The 22,241-nt window shown below is 43.7% G+C and overlaps 1 protein-coding gene across 1 annotated transcript in view; it reads left to right on the forward strand.

Annotated features, from left to right (window-relative positions):
• The first annotated feature begins 8,134 nt into the window (after positions 1 to 8,134).
• LOC135543392 (cohesin subunit SA-1-like) overlaps positions 8,135 to 22,241 on the forward strand; it is a 48,876-nt gene continuing 34,769 nt past the window's right edge. Inside the window, exons 1-3 of the mRNA XM_064970605.1 lie at positions 8,135 to 8,292; positions 21,755 to 22,032; positions 22,210 to 22,241. The exon at positions 22,210 to 22,241 is cut by the window's right edge and continues 89 nt beyond it. Coding sequence (XP_064826677.1) covers positions 22,004 to 22,032; positions 22,210 to 22,241 — 61 coding nt within the window. The 5' untranslated portion in view covers positions 8,135 to 8,292; positions 21,755 to 22,003. The remainder of the gene's footprint in view (positions 8,293 to 21,754; positions 22,033 to 22,209) is intronic.

Raw genomic sequence — 22,241 nt, forward strand, 5'->3', positions numbered from 1 at the left:
CAGATTACACAGATCCACAAAGAATTTGAAAACAAACCCGGTTTTGATAAACTCCCATATCTTTTGGAGGAAATACCACAGTGTGCCATCACAGCAGCAAGATTTGTGACCTGTTGACACAAGAAAAGGTCAACGAGTGAAGAACAAGCATCATTGTAAATACAACCTATATTTATGTTTATTTATTTTCCATTTTGTGCTTGCACTATTTGCAGATCATTACAACACTTTATATAGACAAAGTATGATATTTGAAATGTCTTTATTCTTTTGGAAATTTTGTGAGTGTAATGTTTACTGTTCATTTTTATTGTTTATTTAAATGTTATTTATTATCTATGTCACTTGCTTTGGCAATGTAAACATATGTTTCCCATACCAACAAAGCCCTTAAATTGAGAGAGAGATGAAAATGACAGAGATGCTTTAGTAGTTTTCTCTGTGAGAAGTTGTGCATTTTTCTTAGACTGAGGATGAAGAGCAGAGAGAATGAATTATAGAGAAGAGGGAGGAATGGAGAGCTTCAAACACTTCACACTTATTTATCCAAAGCCAATGAAATGACAACTCATCTAAACTCAGCAAAAAAAGAAAAAAAGAAACGTTCTCTCACTGTCAACTGCGTTAATTTTCAGCAAACTTAACGTGTAAATATTTGTATGAACATAACAAGATTCAACAACTGAGACATAAACTAAACAAGTTCCACAGACATGTGACTAACAGAAATGGAATAATGTATCCCTGAACAAAGGGGGGGGGGTCAAAATCAAAAGTATCAGTCAGTATCTGGTGTGGCCACCAGCTGCATTAAGTACTGCACTGCATCTCCTCCTCATGGACTGCACCAGATTTGCCAGTTCTTGCTGTGAGATGTTACCCCACTCATCCACCAGGGCACCTGCAAGTTCCCAGACATTTCTGGGGGGAATGGCCCTAGCCCTCACCTTCCGATCCAACAGGTCCCAGACGTGCTCAATGGGATTGAGATCCAGGCTCTTTGCTGGCCATGGCAGAACACTGACATTCCTGTCTTGCAGGAAATCATGCACAGAATGAGCAGTATGGCTGGTGGCATTGTCATGCTGGAGGGTCATGTCAGGATGAGCCTGCAGGAAGGGTACCACATGAGGGAGGAGGATGTCTTTCCTATAATGCACAGCGTTGAGATTGCCTGCAATGACAACAAGCTCAATCCGATGATGCTGTGACACCCCATGACGGACCCTCCACCTCGCTCCTGAGTACAGGCCTTGGTGTAACGCTCATTCCTTCGACGATAAATGTGAATCTGACCATCACCCCTGGTGAGAAAAACCACGACTCATCAGTGAAGAGCACTTTTTGCCTGTCCTGGGTTTGGGCACATAGGCGATGTTGTTGCCAGTGATGTCTGGTGAGGACCTGCCTTACAACAGGCCTTCAAGGCCTCAGTCCCGCAACAGTCTGAGCACAGATGGAGGTATTGTGCGTTCCTGGTGTAATTTTTTATTTTTACCTTTATTTTACTAGGCAAGTCAGTTAAGAACAAATTCTTATTTTCAATGACGGCCTAGGAACAGTGGGGTAAATGCCTGTTCAGGGGCAGAACGACAGATTTGTACCTTGTCAGCTCGGGGGTTTGAACTTGCAACCTTTCGGTTACTAGTCCAATGCTCTAACCACTAGGCTACCCTGCCACCCCCTAACTCGGGCAGTTGTTGTTGCCATCCTGTACTTGTCCCGCAGGTGTGATGTTCTGATGTACCGATCCTCTGCAGGTGTTGCTACACGTGGTCTGCCACTGCGAGGACGATCAGCTGTCCGTCCTGTCTCCCTGTAGCACTGTCTTAGGTGTCTCATAGTACATTGCAATGTATTGCCCTGGCCACATCTGCAGTCCTCATGCCTCCTTGCAGCATGCCTAAGGCACCTTCACGCAGATGAGCAGGGACCCTGGGCATCTTTCTTTTGGTGTTTTTGAGAGTCAGTAGAAAGGCCTCTTTAGTGTGTTAAGTTTTCATAACTGTGACCTTAATTGCCTACCGTCTGTAAGCTGTTAGTGTCTTAACGACCGTTCCACAGGTGCAATGTTCATTAATTGTTTATGGTTTATTGAACAAGCATGGGAAACAGTATTTAAACCCTTTACAATGAAGATCTGTGAAGTTATTTGGATTTTAACGAATTATCTTTGAAAGACAGGGTCCTGAAACAGGGACATTTATTTTTTTGCTGAGTTTGTGTCTCTCTTTCTCTTTCTCTGCCTCTCTGTCTCACTCTCTCTCTCTCTTTCTCTGCCTCTCTGTCTCACTCTCTCTCTCTCTTTCTCTGCCTCTCTGTCTCACTCTCTCTTTCTCTCTTTCTCTGCCTCTCTGTCTCTCTCTCTCTCTCTTTCTCTATTTTTCTCTCAGTGAATCAGTATTCATCCTGCACAGCACTGGGAATGATGACTGTTTATAGACCATGAACACTTGTCCTACAACGAGAGAGAGAGAGAGGAAATGGAGAGGGAGAGCATAAGGGAAAGAGAGAAAGAGAGATCGACCAAAACAGAGAGTACACAGTGGCAGAATACCTGACCACTGTGTCTGACCCAAACTTAAGGAAATCTTTGACTATGTACAGACTCAGTGAGCATAGCCTTGCTATTGAGAAAGGCAGCCGAAGGAAGACCTGGCTCTCAAGAGAAGACAGGCTATGTGCACACTACCCACAAAATGAGGTGGAAACTGAGCTGCACTTCCTAACCTCCTGCCAAATGTATGACCATATTAGAGACACATATTTCCCTCAAAACAAATCCAATTTTGATAAACTCCCATATCTACTGGGTGAAATACCACAGTGTGCCATCACAGCAGCAAGATTTGTGACCTGTTGACACAAGAAAAGGGCAACCAGTGAAGAACAAACAGGCAAAAACATAAAAGAGACAGAAAGAGGGCTAACTTGATCATATTTCATGTATCTTTATGATGATAATTGTTAGCTGTTTTTTATATAAATTGGGGGTAATTATCAGTATGTGTGTGTGTGTGTGTGTGTGTGCGTGCGTGCGTGCGTGCGTGTGTGTGTGGTGATGGAGGATGGCTGCCTTGCTCTAGCAGCATGGTAATGATTGGCTGCCCTGCTCTCTGCCTGCAAATAGATCAGAGGACTCTGCCGCTCATATATTATATATTACAATAGGAGAGAGCGAGAGAAGGAGAGGTGAGGGAGAGCGAGCGAGAGAGAGAGAAGGAGATGGGGGAGAGAGAGAGAACGAGGGGGAGAGAAGGAAAGAGAGGGAGTTGAGAGAGAGATGAGAAGAGGGGGAGAGAAGGAGAAGGGTGAGAGAGAGACAGGGAGAGAGAGGGGAGAGAAGGAGAAGGGTGAGAGAGACAGGGAGAGAGAGGGGAGAGAGGGGGAGAGAAGGATAGGGAAGAGAGAGGGGAGGATTGAGAGAAAGAGGGGAGAAGAAGAGGGGGAGAGAGAGAGAGAGAGAGAGAGAGAGAGAGAGAGAGCGAGAGAGAGAGAGAGAGAGAGAGGAGAGAGAGGGGAGAATAAAACGGCCTGATAGTTTGGAGGGTATTAAAAATAGACCAAAAGACACACCCACACTCACACACACAGTGGCTGTTTCTGCAAGGTATAGAAACATCACCATTACATAACTCCACTACTGTTGTTGTTGTAGCCTTTCTATAAGTGTGTGTACTACTGCCTTTGCCAAGACAAGAGGCATAGGTTTTTATGACACAGGTGGTAAAAGGTGGTAATTAGGTGGTAGAGGATGTGTTCCGTAACCACAGGGTTACTGGTTCAAGCCCTGTAGTACTATTTATGTAAACACCATGTTAAAGTGTCCACAGTGATTTTCTGTTACCACTCAGACACAGGGTCTCTGTATGGGCTGTGACCCTGTGTGTGTTACAGACGGACGGACGGACAGACAGAGAGAGAGCAAGAGAGCATTCAGTGTAATTGGATTTGAGAATCTCTAATCCATCAAGTTGCCTACAAAAAAAGAATGACACAGTCACACACACATGCAGACTAAGAGAGAGAGAGTGATCACTCAGAGATGCTTCAGAGACGATTAATACCCATTGACTAATTGCACGTTTTTTTGGAGCCTGAATTCAAAATGGATCTAGATTTCCTTCTCTCAACCATCTCCACACAATACCACACAATACAAAGTTAAAACGTTTTTAGAAATGTTTGCAAATTTATTGAAAATGATATTCAGAAATATCGAATCATATTTGTAGAAGCACTTTTGGCAGCGATTACAGCTGTGAGTCTTTCGGGTTAAGTTTCTAATAGCTGTCCACACCTGGATTGTGCAACATTTGTCCATTATTCTATTCAAAATTATTTCAGCTCTGTCAAATTGGTTGTTGGTCAATGCTAGACAGACATTTTCAGGTCTGGCCATAGATTTTCAAACTGATTTAAGTCATAACTGTAACTAGGCCACTCAGGAACATTCTAGGTAAGCATCTTCAGCGTAGATTTGGCCTTGTGTTTTATGTTATTGTCTTGCTGAAAGGTGAATTATCGAGTATCGGTGTCTCTGAGGGGTCTTTGGCCTGGTTTGCTAACTAGCTATCTCAAAGAGTGCAGTGTATAAAGTCAGAAAATATGCTGTCTCAGCCACTGCCTGTCACCAAGGGAGTACCCCAAGGCTCAATCCTAGGCCCCACGTTCTTCTCAATTTACATCAACAACATCAACAACATATCTCAGGCAGTAGGAAGCTCTCTCATCCATTCATATGCAGATGATCAGTTTTATACTCAGCTGGCCCCTCCCCAGATTTGGTATAAATGCTCTACAACAAAGCTTTCTTAGAGTCCAACAAGCTTTCTCTACCCTTATCCTTGTTCTGAACACCTCCAAAACAAAGGTCATGTGGTCATGTGGTTTGGTAAGGTTTGGTAAGAAGAATGCCCCTCTCCCCACAGGTGTGATTACTACCTCTGAGGGTTTAGAGCTTGAGGTAGTCACCTCATACAAGTACTTGGGTATGGCTAGACGGTACACTGCCCTTCTCTCAGCACATATTAAAGCTGCAGACTAAAGTTCAATCTAGACTTGGTGTCCTCTATCGTAATCGCTCCTCCTTCACCCCAGCTGCCAAATTCGGCCATTAGATTTGCCAACAATGCTCCTTATAGGACACATCACTGCAGTCTGTACTCCTCTGTAAACTGGTCATCTCTGTATATCCGTCGCAAGACCCACTCGTTGATGCTGGCCTCCTTACTGTCCCTAGAATTTCTAAGCAAACAGCTGGAGGCAGGGATTTCTCCTGTAGAGCTCCATTTTTATGGAATGGTCTGCCTATCCATGTGAGAGACGCAGATTCTGTCTTGACCTTTAAGTCTTTATTGAATACTTTATTGAAGTGTATCTCTTCAGTAGGTCCTATGATTGAGTGTAGTCTGGACCAGGAGTGTGAAGGGGAACGGAAAGACACTGGAGCAACGAACCGCCCTTGCTGTCTCTGCCTGGCCGGTTCCCTCTCTCCACTGGGATTCTCTGCCTCTAACCCTATTACAGGGGCTGAGTCACTGGCTTACTGGTGCTCTTCCATGTGATCTTCCTGTCCGGGTCCCCCCCCCCTCGGCCTTGTCTCAGGAAGGTAAGTTGGTGGTTGAAGATATCCCTCTAGTGGTGTGGGGCTGTGCTTTGGCAAAGTGGGTGGGGTTATATCCTGCCTGTTTGGCCCTGTCCAGGGGTCTCCCGACCCCTCCTGTCTCAGACTCCAGTATTTATGCTGCAATAGTTTATGTGTCGGGGGGCTAGGGTCAGTCTGTTATATCTGGAGTATTTCTCCTGTCTTATCCGGTGTCCTGTGTGAATTTAAGTATGCCCTCTTTAATTCTCTCTCTGCCTTTTTCTCTCTCTCTATCTCTCTCTCTTTTTCTCTATCTTTTTCTCTCACTCTCTCGGAGGACCTGAGCCCCAGGACCATGCCTCAGGACTACCTGGCCTGATGTCTCCTTGCTGTCCCCAGTCCACCTGGTCGTACTGCTGCTCCAGTTTCGACTGTTCTGCCTGCGGCTATGGAACCCTGACCTGTTCACCAGACGTGCTACCTGTCCCAGACCTGCTGTTTTCACTCTCTAGAGACAGTAGGAGGGGTAGAGATACTCTGAATGATCGGCTATGAAAAGCCAACTGACATTTACTCCTGAGGTGCTGACCTGTTGCACCCTCTATAACCACTGTGATTATTATTATTTGACCCTTCTGGTCATTTATGAACATTTAAACATCTTTGCCACGTTCTGTTATAATCTCCACCCGGCACAACCAGAAGAGGACTGGCCACCCCTCATAGCCTGGTTCCTCTCTAGGTTTCTTCCTAGGTTCTGGCCTTTCTAGGGAGTTTTTCCTAGCCACCGTGCTTCTACACCTGCATTGCTTGCTGTTTGGGGTTTTAGGCTGAGTTTCTCTACAGTACTTTATTACATCAGCTGATATACGAAGGGCTTCATGAATAAATGTGATTGAAATTTGATTGATGCTTATTTATAAAACCCTCTTAGGCCTCACTCCCCCCTATCTGAGATATCTACTGCAGCCCTCATCCTCCACATACAACACCCGTTCTGCCAGTCACATTCTGTTAAAGGTCCCCAAAGCACACACATCCCTGCGTCGCTCCTCTATTCAGTTCGCTGCAGCTAGCGACTGGAACAAGCTGCAGCAAACAGTCAAACTGGACAGTTTTTTCTCAGTCTCTTCATTCAAAGACTCAATCACGGACAATCTTAACGACAGTTGTGTCTGTTTTGCTTGATGTATTGTTGTCTCTACCTTCTTGCCCTTTGTGCTGTTGTCTGTTCCCAATAATGTTTGTACCCTGTTTTGTGTTGCTACTGTGTTGTCATGTGTTGCTGCCTTGCTATGTTGTTGTCTTAGGTCTCTCTTTATGTCGTGTTGTGTCGTCTCTCGTCGTGATGTGTGTTTTATCCCAGCCTGTCCCCACAGGAGACCTTTTGATTGGCCGTCATTATAAATAAGAATTTGTTCTTAAATTACTTGCCTAGTTAAATAAAGGTTCAATAAAAAAAACAATAATGAATAACTTCACCATGCTCAAAGGGATATTTCATGTCTGTTTTTTTTATTTTGACCCATCTACCAATAGGTGCTCTTCTTGTTCCTTTCCAAGGTCACTTGGAAAACATGTGTTTGATGTATTTGATATTTCACTCATTCTGCTCCAGCCATTACAACGAGCCCTTCCTCCCCAATTAAGGTGCCACCAACCCCCTGTGGTGGGGTACAGAGATGAGGTAGTCATTCAAAAATCATGTTCAACACTATTATTGGTCACAGAGTCCAAGCAACATATTATGTGACTTGTTAAGTACATGTTTACTCCTTAACCTATTTAGACTTGCCATAACAAAGGGGTTGAACACTTATTGACTCAAGACATTTCAGCTTTTTTGTTGTTGTTGTAAACATTTCGAATAACACAATTCCACTTTATTGTGTGTGGGACAGTGACAAAAACATCTACATTTAATCCATTTTAAATTCTGTCTGTAACACAACAAAATGTGGAGAAAGTCAAGGGGTGTGAACACTTTCTGAAGGCACTGTATGTCACAGATATTGAGATCGTCTCACCTCAACAGGACCAACTAATGTAGAAAAGCTAAATAAAACCAGAGAGAGAGATTTTTGACAGACCAGATACTGAACCCAGATCATTTTTGCACTTCAAGACCATCTTAGCCCATTGAGCTAAAGCCTAGGCATTACAACTTGGAGCTAACATGAGTCTTCAGGTCTCAGGCAAGATACTGCACTAATACTGTGACATGTGTATTGTAGCCTGGTAAATTGTGTTTTGAGGGGTAATCTTGATGTTATAGCCTCCTACATGTGTCCTCTGTTAAGTCCTATTCACCATCAAACCACAGACCAAAACACTGCCAGCTAAACTCGCCCCTCCCCTTCTACGCGTGCCCGTGGCTCTGAGCGCGCCCCCCACTGTTTCCCTCTTTTCGCGGGGTCCTGCAGTGCCTCCCCTCTCCTCGCCCCCGCGGCGCGCATCCGTTGCTGTAATCTCGTCTGTGTCCGCCAGGAGGCAGTAAGGTTGCAGTGAGATGCTGCGCCACCAGAACAGCATTACAGCGAGGAAGGCTCCACCAGATGGCAGTTTAGGATTGTTCCTTTCTGCTCCAAGGCGCGGTTCCCGCTTCTCACGACATATTTACAATATTAAAATCTACACACTTTTATCAGATATATCGATTATTTTATTTCGGAAGACTGTAATCGATTGGTCAATGGCCGGTAAAGGTGAGTTTGTTGGTATTTTGGTTGTGTTTTTGGCTTGTGGGAAAGGGGAGACGGGTCTCAGAATCAAGATGGTGGATTCAGAGAGCGAGAGAGGGATGGGGAGAGAGGAGGGGGATGGGAGCTGCTCCGCAAGCTAGTGGAGAGAGAACTGGATGTGTTCTCTCTCTTCCCTCTGTTCGGCTAGCTAGCTACATGGTCGAGGGCCATTAGCGGGAATGTCTCTACATGTCAGATTACAGGGACGCACGAGAGACTTGACCGCTGTGTTTTGCCAGAATCACTTTTCACCACTCGCGCTTAGTTTTCCCGTTACTAAGACTATGTGTGTGACGTGTTTTTATTGCTCTTGATAGACGGACAGATTCAAAGCGTCTACACAGTGTTGTATGCAGACTCTCTTATTGCAACGTTATAGTGCCGCTTGCGCGACCTAGCCACACATTGCTATTGTTGCTAGCTAACCCTAATTCATTGCATATGTGTCGGGTTTTCGGATGATGTATTTGGGAGCAATGTAACGTCAGTGTTAGTCAGGTTGCTGTCACCAGTGCTATTTGACATCCACCTTGCCAATCTATCACGTATTCGTAGAGATTCTGCAGAAATTTCACCAGTAACCTTAGCAACATTGTTTCCTGTTTTCCCACCCATTGTTTTGACATGTTACTTATTGTACCGAAGTTCAACGTTGGGATTCTTGACAAATTGCAATATTTTGACTAGTAGATTATTTTTTTGTAAAGTGCAGCTCGCTAGTTTGCTAACCCACTCCGCCCCTTTCTCTGCTAAACGAAATTTAGCGGGGAAGTGTGTGAGGGGGATGGGTTCCAAATCCAACCCTGGTTACAGTCTAACGCTGTTGGTCTCCATGCTTCCTACTCCAGACCTCTCTCCCAGGGATCCATTCTTCTGGCAGAAGTCAGTTATGGGTTAATGAGGATATCTGTTCACCTATACCATTTCAAATCCACATACATCTTTCTTTATTAAGGAACTAGGAAATATGGAGTTGGAGAATATTTGGCCAAGTTAGCGAGCTGGCTACTTTAAGCCTAACTCTTTGAAGATTGTGTTACACACAGCTTCACTGCTCTTTGTATATAGAGTGATGTTTACGGTAAAGGGTTATACAGCCAGCTTGTGTCCTCGTGACCATTCACTGATTGTCAACAAAGTGGTTGTGCAACAAGCGGAGCCATGTGACTTTCCACCAGCAGACTGAACTAGCAGTCTACTGTTGGCTATGCATCCTGCAACGACCAACTAACTACACTGACTGTAAACTGGTGCTAGAGATACAATACAACTTTATTGTCCCACATTGTAATGTTCCTTGTCTCCTTTTGCGTAGAACATACAACATAGACTGGCAATATTTAGTACACAGCTATAAAACGCCACACATTGCAGGCCAGGATATGAGCATCACTTGGCAGGGCTGTTGTTGACAGTTCTTGGTTAAGTAGTGTGACTTGGTAAGATTTCCAGTGTCTGACTAACCTATTGCATATGTCAAATCAACTTGAAATGGGAAACGTTTCAATGCAATGGGGTATACATACAGTACTTCTCTGAGCAGCCTAGTTTTTGACTTTGTTGAGTCGGGGGCTGGGAAACAAGTCTACAAACCTAACATTTTAGTAATAATTCTACAGCACAGATGCTGCCCATCTGCAACAGTCTGAGGGTCTATCTCTTCAGAAAGCACCTTGCCTCCCTTATCTGTTGGACTTGTATTGCCATCACTTTCACCTGCACTGATTCGGCTCATGATGTCATTTTACGTACTCTAGTTGAATGCACAGATTGTCATATATTTTCAGCTAAAAAAAGGTTGATGTCAAGCCCTGGTTATGTGGATCAGACTGGTGCTAAATTACTCAAATGTAGTGTAATTTAGGGGGGAAATCGTGGTTTTTGAAGAACATGGAGTAGATATTCCCTGAAATAGCTTTCCTAATAGTTTAACAATTCAAAAACATCTTTTGAAAATAGTCTAGGTTTCTAGGCTAATAATGTTTTCACTGAATGTGAACCAATCATGAAACACTAGCAAGCTGCTGTTTACACAAGTTAACTGGAGACTCTAGTCATGGATTAAAAGGCAACGTTACCGCTTCAAACAGCATTAAATAGTTTTTCATATTTTTTATTCCTTTACTACTGCAAATACTAGCTGCTATTTTGCATAAACTTGAGTTTGTTGTAGAATGTGTCCTTGTCTGCGCCACCCATAGAAACGATATGGTCTCCGGTAGTTTGACCGTAATCATGGCATTTGGCTAGGCCACATGTAGGACCTTGAACAAAACATTTCAATTTGTTTCGACCAGGGGAAGAGCTAGATGGGGAGCCCTCCCTACCTATTCAAAGGCAGGGGAAACACTGGAGTGGCTGTTCTGTAAGGAACAGGAAGTTACCGTCGCTCTCTCATTGAAAACAATGACATCTGGTCATCCTGCCGTGGGCCAGTCCAGTAATCCAGACTGTTCTGCAGCAGGAGGTCAGGCACAGTCTACATTAAAACAGGGGTTGGCAACTAGATTCATCCACAGACCGGTTTTTGTCAGAGGATGGTCGAGGGACTGAAACATAATTATAATCATTTGAACACTGAAAATTGACCACAACTATGCCCCAAAAGTGGTTGTATTTTAAAATAACAGTAATTTTGTATCTTGATTACATTGAGACACGAGGCATGTCTCTTTTTGTTATTTACATTTACATTTTACATTTAAGTCATTTAGCAGACGCTCTTATCCTTGTGAGAATACTTAAATGTTTTTCACCTTTATTTAACCAGGTAGGACAGCTGAGAACAAGTTCTTATTAACAACTGTGACCTGGCCAAGATAAGGCAAAGCAGTGTGACACAAACAACAACACAGAGTTAAAATCTGGGAACAGATTTTCTAAATTAAATGAATTTTAACTGATTTCCTTGTGATTTTAGTCTTTTTTTCACCCAAAGCTAAAATCCTAAATTATTATATACATTTGTTTTGCTAAAAACTTTGGGGGGTGTGGGCCTGTGTAATGACTAGTGTATTTATAGTAAGTTATTAATTTGTAATAGCTAGTTGAGTTGTACGAATGAACCAGCTTTGATTTGTAACTGAATTAGTATTTTATGATCAGGCCAATTACACCATAAATTATACTGTAACATGTTGCCATTATACAGCTCCAGGTTGTTTTCCTTGACTTCGGCAGACTCAGCTTAGACATTGTTATTGAATCCAAGCTGAATCCAGATTTAGGTGTGTCTGTGAAGAAAGTATTATTTCAGTTTTAGGGAATGACTAATATCAAGCATGTTCGCTGAAAAATAGGCCCTACGGCTCTTTAGAATGAGGACATCTTGAAGCTATCTAAAGCAAATGGTATGTATACAGGGAAGCTGTCAGGACCATTCACAGTGAAATAACAACTTTGGCTTTAATTGGCACTAGACAAATCTGATGCTATTAGTTAGCTATCTGGTTGTGTTGCATAGTAAGCTGTGGTGTAGTTAGCTAGCTGGTTGTTGTGTAGTTGGCTGTGGTGCCGGCCTAGTTTAGGTAGCAGTTTGTGGTGTAATCAGCTAGCGGGTGTTTAGCGGGTTGGCTAGCGGATGTTTAGCGGGTTGGCTAGCGGATGTTTAGCGGGTTGGCTAGCGGATGTTTAGCGGGTTGGCTAGCGGATGTTTAGCGGGTTGGCTAGCGGCTGTTCAGCGGGTTGGCTAGCGGATGTTTAGCGGGTTGGCTAGCGGATGTTTAGCGGGTTGGCTAGCGGATGTTTAGCGGGTTGGCTAGCGGCTGTTCAGCGGGTTGGCTAGCGGATGTTTAGCGGGTTGGCTAGCGGATGTTTAGCGGGTTGGCTAGCTGACCTGTAGCATCAGATGGCGAGAGAGAAGTGGGGCTGAAAATGCTCTGAAGCCTTCCTGTCCAGGCCTGCGCTTGGTTGATTAACATCATTCCCTGAGACCCAGCAGACTGGTGTACTTGTTGGCCACTTGGTTCAACACCCAGTTGGCTACACTAGTGTAACATTAAATATATGTATCTAAAGGCATTGAAAGCACACAGTCAAGTATGTTTCAGCATGGTAGCATTGCATCTAACGCTAACATGATACTGCTAATATTCCTCCAGTCGATGCTTGGCTGATTTTGTTTTTCTAGCACATTATTCTCCAACCCTACTACTGCTGGTGACACATTTAATGTGGGCCTACCCTCAGGGGATCAATAAAGTACAGTTACACACTCACACACACTAACATACATATTTTACATCATTGTCTGCCTAGCCTATATCATGCTCCTGAGATTTTCTGGCGGAGAAAGCCGGCTCACACTCAAATTAAGGGTGTGTGTGTTGTTCACATCATCTGCCCTCATAGTCTCGTGTGGGATTAAGGCTTTCCCTGTAGCACAGTAGATTAAACTACCCCTTCTAACCCCCAGATTACCAGATTACTCCATTACCATTGTATCAGCAGTGGTCCGGTAAACTACCCTCATGGATGATGAACATTGCCTGTCAGGGACCTGAAGACTAATGTTAGGATGTTTAGGCTTTAGCTCAATGAGATAATGCAGTCTGGAGTTGAAGAGAAGTCGGGCCCTAGGTTCTATGTCTGGACAGTCACACTAGCATATTGACAACCTGGAAATGTCACTTTCCCCCAGTAGCTTCTCAAGGTAAACCAAACCCCTTTGGCCAAACAAACATCTGACTTCATAGGCTGATTTCATGACCAGGCTGCAGAGAGCCCTGGATATGCAGTGCTCTTGAACCCGGTCTTTATCTCTCTCTCACACACACACACAGGGATTCTGCTAGTCACAGTAATGGGTTCTCTGTAGTGAAATGATAACGTTCTGGAGCCTCTTATGTCATTAGGGTATAATAACCTCAGCTGGAGAAATATGTGTGTGTGTGTGTGTGTGTGTGTATAGCAACAGACAGTGAATGTGGGTCAAGGTGAGAAAGCGAGAGAGGCAGAAAGATGAGACAAACTAATGAGTCTCTTGCTCCCCCAGCCCTCCCCTCTCTCCTCCTCTGCTCCCGCTGATCTCCCTTTGTGCGCTCGTTCTCTCCTCCATTTCACTCTCCCTGGCTCTCTCTGCGTCTCCATTTTGCGATAGCTGCAGTGAGCCAGGCGGCCATTGCAGAGAGAATCTTCTTTCTTTTCCCTTTTTCTTTCTTTCCCGTTCTTTCTTTCTTGCCTACCGGTATTTCTTGCTTGGTTGCTTCTTCTCTAGAGATTAAAAAAATAAAACTCTTGTGTTTAGTGTGCTCTGTAAAACTGCTGTATTACTGTAGAGCCTGCAGCCCAAAGCCTACTCTAGAGCTCTGTAAAACCACTGGATTACTGTAGAGCCTGCAGCCCAAAGCCTACTCTAGAGCTCTGTAAAAACCACTGTATTACTGTAGAGCCTGCAGCCCAAAGCCTACTCTAGAGCTCTGTAAAACCACTGTATTACTGTAGAGCCTGCAGCCCAAAGCCTACTCTAGAGCTCTGTAAAACCACTGTATTACTGTAGAGCCTGCAGCCCAAAGCCTACTCTAGAGCTCTGTAAAACCACTGTATTACTGTAGAGACTCTCTGTAATATAGAGACCATGATGCTGCATTATTAAGTGAACCCCCACTACAGATACCTTAGAGCAGGCCAGAGGAGCTCCACTCATTTCTCAGGGGGGCTTGAGTTTATTGGCAAGATTCAAGGGACCAGAGAATGAAAATTAGGAAGGTATTTTTTTCATGGCCAATGGGCTGGACACAGTGAGGACACATGTTATTCCCTTATATTACATTTGACATTTTCATCATTTAACAGACGCTCCTATCCAGAACGACTCATTCACTACAATATCTACTACGCTGTTGCTTAAAGACTCATTCCATGTGGGATTGGCAGAGAGAAAGAGATGGGTAGGAGAGGGAGAAGATGGGCGAATGGTGAGTGAGTGAAAGAGAGCGGTTGTGCCTGAGACTCTTCATCCCATCATGTCATTACCCTTCAGAACAGGGTTCTCCAATAGGTGGTCCGCCTGTGATTTTATTTTAAATATATATACACACACACACATACAGCACCAGTCGAATTTGGACACACCTACTCATTCCAGGGTTTTCCTTTATTTTGGACTATTTTCTACATTTGTGAATAATAATAAAGACAACAAAACTATGAAATAACACATGGAATCATGCAGTAACCAAAAAAGTGTTAAACAAATTGCGATTTTTCAAATAACCACCCTTTACCTTGACAGCTTTGCACGCTCTTGGCATTTTCTCAGCCAGCTTCACCTGGAATGCTTTTCCAACAGTCTTGAAAGACATTCCACATGCTGAGCACTGGGTAGCCTAGTGGTTAGAGTATTGGACTAGTAACTGGAAGGTTGCAAGTTCAAACCCCAGAGCTGACAAGGTACAATCTGTCGTTCTGTCCCTGAACAGGCAGTTAAATCCACTGTTCCTAGGCCGTCATTGAAAATAAGAATTTGTTCCTTAACTGACTTGCCTAGTTAAATAAAGGTAAAATAAATAAATAATAAAATAAACTTGTTGACTGCATTTCCTTCTCTGCTGTCCAACTCATCCCAAACCATCTCAATTGAGGTCGGGTGATTGTGGAGGCATCTGATGCAGCACTCATTACTCTCCTTCTTGGTCAAATAGCTGAAGGCACTGTGTGTGTGTGATATTTATATTATATATACACCTAGGTTGGAGTCATTAAAACTCGTTTTTCAACCACTCCACAAATGTCTTGTTAACAAACTATTGTTTTGGCAAGTTGGTTAGGACATCTACTGTGTGCATGACACAAGTAATTTTTCCAACAATTGTTTAAATAAAGATTTTCACTTACAGTGACTTATATCACAATTCCAGTGGGTCAGAAGTTTACATACACTATGTTGACTGTGCCTTTAAACAGCTTGGAAAATTCCAGAAAATTATGTCATGGTTATGTTAGAAGCTTCTGATAAGCTAATTGACTAATAAGCTAATCATTTGAGTCAATTGGAGGTGTGGATGTATTTCAAGGTCTACCCTCAAGCTCAGTGCCTCTTTGCTTAACATCATGGGAAAATGAAAAGAAATCAGCCAAGACCTCAGAAAAACAATTGTAGACCTCCACAAGTCTGGGTCATCCTTGGGAGCAATTTCCAAATGCCTGAAGGTACCACGTTCATCTGACAAACAATAGTATGCAAGTATACACACCATGGGACCACGCAGCCGTCATACCGCTCCGGAAGGAGACGCGTTCTGTCTCCTAGAGATGAACGTACTTTGGTGCGAAAAGTGCAATTCAATCCCAGAACAACAGCAAAGGACCTTGTGAAGATGCTGGAGGAAACGGGTACAAAAGTATCTATATCCACAGTAAAACAAGTCCTATATCGACATAACCTGAAAGACCGCTCAGCAAGGAAGAAGCCACTGCTCCAAAACCGCCATAAATATGCCAGACTACGGTTTGCAACTGCGCATGGGGACAAAGGTCGTACTTTTTGGAGAAATGCCCTCTGGTCTGATGAAACAAAAATAGGACTGTTTGGCCATAATGACCATCGTTATGTTTGGAGGAAAAAGGGGGAGGCTTGCAAATCGAAGGATACCATCCCAACTGTGAAGCACGGGGGTGGCAGCATCATGTTGTGGGGGTGTTTTGCTGCAGGAGGGACTGGTGCACTTCACAAAATAGATGGCATCATGAGCAGGAAAATTATGTGAATATATTAAAGCAACATCTCAAGACATCCGCCAGGAAGTGAAAGCTTGGTCGCAAATGGGTCTTCTAAATGGACAATGACCCCAAGCATACTTCCAAAGTTGTGGAAAAATGGCTGAAGGACAACAAAATCAAGATTTTGTGGCCATCAAAGTCCTGACCTCAATCCCATTAGAACATTTGTGGGGAGAACTGAAAATGTGTGTCGTAGCAGGGAGGCCTACAAACCTGACTCAGTTACACCAGCTCTGTCAGGAAGAATGGGCCAAAATTCACCCAACTTATTGTGGAAGGCTATCCACAACATTTGACCCAAGTTAAACAATTTAAATGCAATGCTACCAAATACTAATTGAGTGCATGTAAACTTCTGACCCACTGGGAAAGTGATAAAAGCTGAAATAAATCATTCACTCTCCTATTATTCTGATATTTCACATTCTTAAAATGAAGTGGTGATCCTGACTGACCTAAGACTTGGAATTTTTACTAGGATTAAATGTCAGGAATTGGGAAAAACAAATAATAAATGAATAACTGAGTTTAAATGTGTTTGGCTAAGGTGTATGTAAAGTTCCGACTTCAACTGTACATTTACATATACGTAAACTCAGCAAGAAAAGAAACGTCCCCTTTTTCAGGACCCTGTCTTTCAAAGATAATTAGTTAAAATCCAAATAACTTCAAAGATCATCATTGTAAAGGGTTTAAACACTGTTTCAAATGCTTGTTCAATGAACCATAAACAATTAATGAACATACACCTGTGGGACGGTCGTTAAGACACTAACAGCTTACAGACGGTAGGCAATTAAGGTCACAGTTATGACAACTTAGGACACGAAAGAGACACTAAAGAGGCCTTTCTACTGACTCTCAAAAACACCAAGAGAAAGATGCCCAGGGTCCCTGCTCATCTGCGTGAAGGTGCCTTCGGCATGCTGCAAGGAGGCATGAGGACTGCAGATGTGGCCAGGGCAATACATTGCAATGTCCGTACTGTGAGACGCCTAAGACAGCGCTACAGGGAGACAGGACGGACAGCTGATCGTTCTCGCAGTTGCAGACCACGTGTAACAATACCTGCACAGGATCAGTACATTCGAACATCACACTGTCCGAGTTACACCAGTGCCACTCCATATTTACAAACAGTGGTGGCTGCATCATGTTATGGGTATGTAATTGTTAAGAACTGGGGAGTTTTTCAGGATAAAAAAATACATGGAATAGAGCCAAGCACAGTCAAAATCCTAGAGGAAAACCTGGTTCAGTCTGCTTTCCACCAGTCACTGAGATATGAATTCATCTTTCAGCGGGACAACAACCTAACACACAAGGCCAAATCTACGCTGGCGCCAAGAAGACAGTAATGTTCCTGAGTGGCCAAGTTTCGGTTTGACTTAAATCTACTTGAAAATATATGTCAAACTGAAAATGATTGTCTAGCGATGATCAACAACCAATTTGACAGTGCTTGAAGAATTCTGAAAAGAATAATTGGAAAATGTTCCACAATAATCTCTTACCCCGAAAGACTCAGAGCTGTAATCGTTGCTTCTACAAGGTATTGACTCAGGGGTGTGAATACTTATGGAAATTAGATATTTCTGTATTTCATTTTCAATACATTTGCAAAAAATGTCTAAAAACACGTTTTCACTTTGCCATGATAGGGTTGTCATTATTGACTGTAGATGGGTAAGGGAAAAAATGGAATCCGTTTAGAATTCAGGCCGTAACACAACAACATGTGGAATAAGTCAAGGGACATGACTATTTTCTGAAGACCCTGTATCTGTCTGGGATTCTTGCAGTCAAATTATTTATAACTATGTTCCGACCATCCGCTCAAAGAAAACTCGGCCCACGGCTGAATGTAATTGGGGACCCCTGCCTGAAGGTGTCTGTCTGCTTCTCCTTCCTTGTACGACTGGGGTGATGACTGGGTTAGGAGAGTTCCATCTTTCTCATTGACCTGCATGGGGATGATACTGGTCCCTTTTTATTTTCCTATCTCTTGTTAATTTATTCTCACTCTTCTCAGACTCTCTTGATCTATATCATTTGATCATTCCCCTCTCTCGTCTCTCTCTCTCTCTGGCATTCCCCTCTCTCGAGTGAAAACTCTTGTTATTATACCTCTTAAGGATGCTATGGTCTCTCTTCTGCGCCAGGGCTTGTTGGCTCTCATACAGAACCTCCAAGATAAGAACCCCCACACTGTTCAACTGACAGGGCAGTATTGAAATGAGACAGAAGTAAATAGCTGGAGCAGTCCGTGTTATCCCAGTCCTAGCTAGAGCTGGTGTTTGAGGATCAGGACTGACTCCTCTGATCTCTCTGCCCTCATTTCTCTGGTGTCTATGACTGTTTCAGATCAGAGGATAATAGCATGCCCAAAAGTCATCATCCAAATGACATGGTTTTATGTTTCAGAAAATGGTGTGACATTTCAGAGACTATAATCGTGTCCTTGTTTTACTAGTTGGCCTAGTTGTCTTGGTCCAGATTGAATGGCCCATTAATTGCAGGCAGCAGTCTCATAGAGCTGTCTTTTATATGCTATTTCTCTCTTTCACCTGTCTAGTTGCTGCTGGAAACACCTGTGTTTTTTTGTTGTTTTGGATTCGGACAGGATCACTTTCTTATGAGTGATGCTCTTTAGACTACAGAAGCATTTTGTGTGTGATCTCTAAGAATCTTGTTAATGCATTATTGATGTAGGCAACACCTTTTCTCTCACTCTATCACGTTTGTATTTATTAAGAACACATTCTCATTTTCAATGGCGGTCTAGGAGCAGTGGGTTAACTGCCTTGTTCAGGGGCAGAACCTTGTCAGCTCGGGGATTCGATCTAGCAACCTTTCGGTTACTGGCCCAACGCTCTAACCACTAGGTTACCTGCCGCCCACATGGAGCTGTCTGAGTGAAGGGTCATGCTCTGCCAAAGGATAGGATATTTTACAGTTGACTGCTGTCCCCCTCCTCCCAAGAGATGTGTTGTCCATCTTCAGTGCTGTTAGTTCCCACAGCTGTGTTGGTCAGAGGCAGCCTAGTGACCATACTCTCTATCCTTGTTCCCATCATGACAGCATTCTTATGTCCCACTTTATTCAGGTGAAGTAGGATTGTATAATGTGGGTAGGTGATAATGCTGGCAGGATGATAATGCTGGTAGGATGATAATGCAGGTAGGTGATAATGTGGGTGATGTGTTATTATCCGACAGGTCGTTATAGTTGAAAACAGTGGCGATCCTCAACAGCAGTGAAAGGGACGTCTAAGGAATCCCCAGAGATCACAATGGATATCTTCATCTCTTTGTGCCTTCTTACCCCCTGTCCCTCTCCCCCTCCTCTTTCCCCAATCTCCCCCTCCATCACTCTCTCCTCCCCACCCAGTCCCTTCTCACTGATCAGCCAATCAGGGGAGGGGGGGGCTTATGACCCACAAGGGTTGCCATGGCAATGCCTGCCTGCCTCCGGGAGTACATGTCATGCATGTTAAGTGGCTTACACACACACACACAGTTATATGTGTGTTCAGTTAGACCACAGATGATAAAATATGAGTGCTGGATAACTGTCTGTAACGTGTTATACAAGCCATCGCTGCCTGCCTCCGTGTGTGTGTGATCCTTCACATTGATTCTAAGCAGGATCAGCTTATTGTAGCAGAGGAAGCTCTGGTTATTCTATGTGGTGTGACACACACACATTCCTGATGCCACAGCACCACCTGTAATGTCAGGGTGAGTGCTTCAGAGCCTCCAAGCAGTGAAATCACACAATTCCACTCTCTGTCTCTCCTTGTGGTGCTGCTCTGCTCCGTGAGAAAGTGACACAGACACACACACACACACACACCTCTCACCCGGGCAGCTCCCAAAGCGGTCAGAGCCCAGTATCTGGAATACAGATACCACAGGTGTGTGTGTTGGCTGCTCTCTTTTTAACAGTGAACAGACACTCCCTCCAGGCTTCTTTGTGAGAGAGAGAGATGGATGTTAATGAAGGAGTATTAGTAACAGTAGTCTTTAGTCGATGGTCAATAACAACTCTGGCAGACAGCCATCTCTGGCCTTCTGCCAAGGTGACACACAGCTTTCAAATACTATCTGAACCCAGTCACACAGATTTCCCCTGTTGCTTTTGCCTTCTATTGTCCAGAGAGAATATAGAATTGGGGAGGGAAGGAAGGGAGGAGAGGCAGAGATGGAGAACACACATTTCAGCCAGCAGTGGGACCGTAGTGATCCCTGGAGAGATGCTACTAGAGTGTGGTGGTGGAAGGGGGGCTGTACTGCATAATGACAGTAGCTGATGGTTAGCGTTCAGGATTTCCCTCTGTGTTTTTACAGCTCTTCACATCCTACCACCTTTTATTAGTTAACCTCAATGTGTACCATTACATGGTATCCAATATTGGGTAAAAAAATATACTGACATTTTCTACTTACAAGTCCAATCAACAATTTACTTTAATCAATGAATAAATCAGTAAATGATCATATTTATATTATATACCGGTACAAACTAGCTATGTTTTGTGTATATATAATAATCAAAATAAACAAAGGTTGATAGACCTAGCTATAACTGAGATAAAGCTGAGAATCCACCATCTCTTCCCTCTCATCACTTCTCTCTGTCTGCCCTGCTGTGTGTGACGGACAGACAGAGGTGTGTGTGTGTGTGTGTTGGTAACAGACTCACTCGGCTGGTGTGCTCAAGCTCTCTCCAGTTTCTCTGTGTGTGAGAACATTTAAATACAGTCTCTCCTAGCCTGCCCCCTACTGTTGTTTAAGCCCAGTCTCAGCCACACACACACACTCACCCTCCATAACACTCCCTAGACAAACTCAACAAAGAGACAAAACACCACATAAACTCACGTTTAACTTATTGAGAGGTTCGATTATTTTTCTAATGATTAAAACCTTGTTAAAGCTGTATAAAGTGTGTTTATTTAGATGGAGGTGAGAGGACTTTGTGGATCATACTGCCATTGGTGGCCGAAGCAGGGTACTGCACCCACTTGTTGATATTTACTACACTCGGCCTAATATTTAGTAATGACTGTTATTTCTATAAATAGGGCCAGGAGTTTATTCCTAGCCAGGCAAGCAAATTGACTAGGACAAACGTTACATCTAACGTATAGGCTATAGAAGTAGCCCTAGTGTTTTCCTGACCTTGCAACCCTGAAAAACTCTAGGGTCTACCAGTAACAAATGATTTTCCCTTTTTCATAAAGGATCAGATTTGACAACAAAACATTCTGGGTTTGTTATGGGATTTGTTGTGAAGATTTTTTCAAAGATACTTTACTTTAAGTTGAAATCACGTTTGAAATTATTAGAATTTATAATGTTGTGGTTGAAATGATTAAATGTAATGTAATTAGTTAGAATGTTGTTGACATGATTAGACCTCCTTCTGTTTGAAACGTGCACGCTCTCGACACGCCCCCTCTCGACTTTACTGGTGAACTTCCTAAAGTGGCCAGTTGGTGTCTCCCTTTCCACTCTTTCTCCTCTACTCTGCCTGCCTTATCTCTCTCCTCACTACCTTCTATCTCTCCTCTGACACTCACTCTTTCTCCTTTCTCTCCTTTTTTCTTTTTCTTTTTCAAGTTGCGTAAATGTTGAGAATATTCCAAACTAAATCACCAGACATTTGTGACAAATGGCTAAACTGTGTCTCTCTCTCTTTCTAGGGGCTGGTGTGTTGTGAGGTGCTGTGTCCCCAGTGTTGAGTGAATTTGGTCACCACTCTGTAACCCCCACACACACACACACACACACGTTTGACCCCGTACCGAGCCACACCACTCTTTCCTGAGGACACACAACCCTCCCTCCAGCGGACCACACACACCCACCCTTTCCTGAGGACACACACCCCTCCCTCCAGCGGACCACACCCACCCACTCTTCCCTGAGGACACACACCAGCAGCAGTCAGGATGATCACCTCTGAGCTGCCTGTCCTACAGTGAGTCTTTCCCTGTTGCATCGTCAACCAAAGCCTCATTAAGACATCACAACACACCCCTGATGCGGTAATTAGTCCAACGTAGGTGTGTGTGTGTCATGTATGTTGTGACTGCTGAGTGTGGGTAGAATTATGTAGGTGTATCCCTCTCAGTATAAGTGTGGGTGTGTGTTGCAGGGACTCGTCCAATGAGAGCGGAGCGGCAGACA

Source organism: Oncorhynchus masou, chromosome 7, assembly GCF_036934945.1.
Source record: "Oncorhynchus masou masou isolate Uvic2021 chromosome 7, UVic_Omas_1.1, whole genome shotgun sequence".
NCBI classification, from domain to species: Eukaryota; Metazoa; Chordata; class Actinopteri; order Salmoniformes; family Salmonidae; genus Oncorhynchus; species Oncorhynchus masou.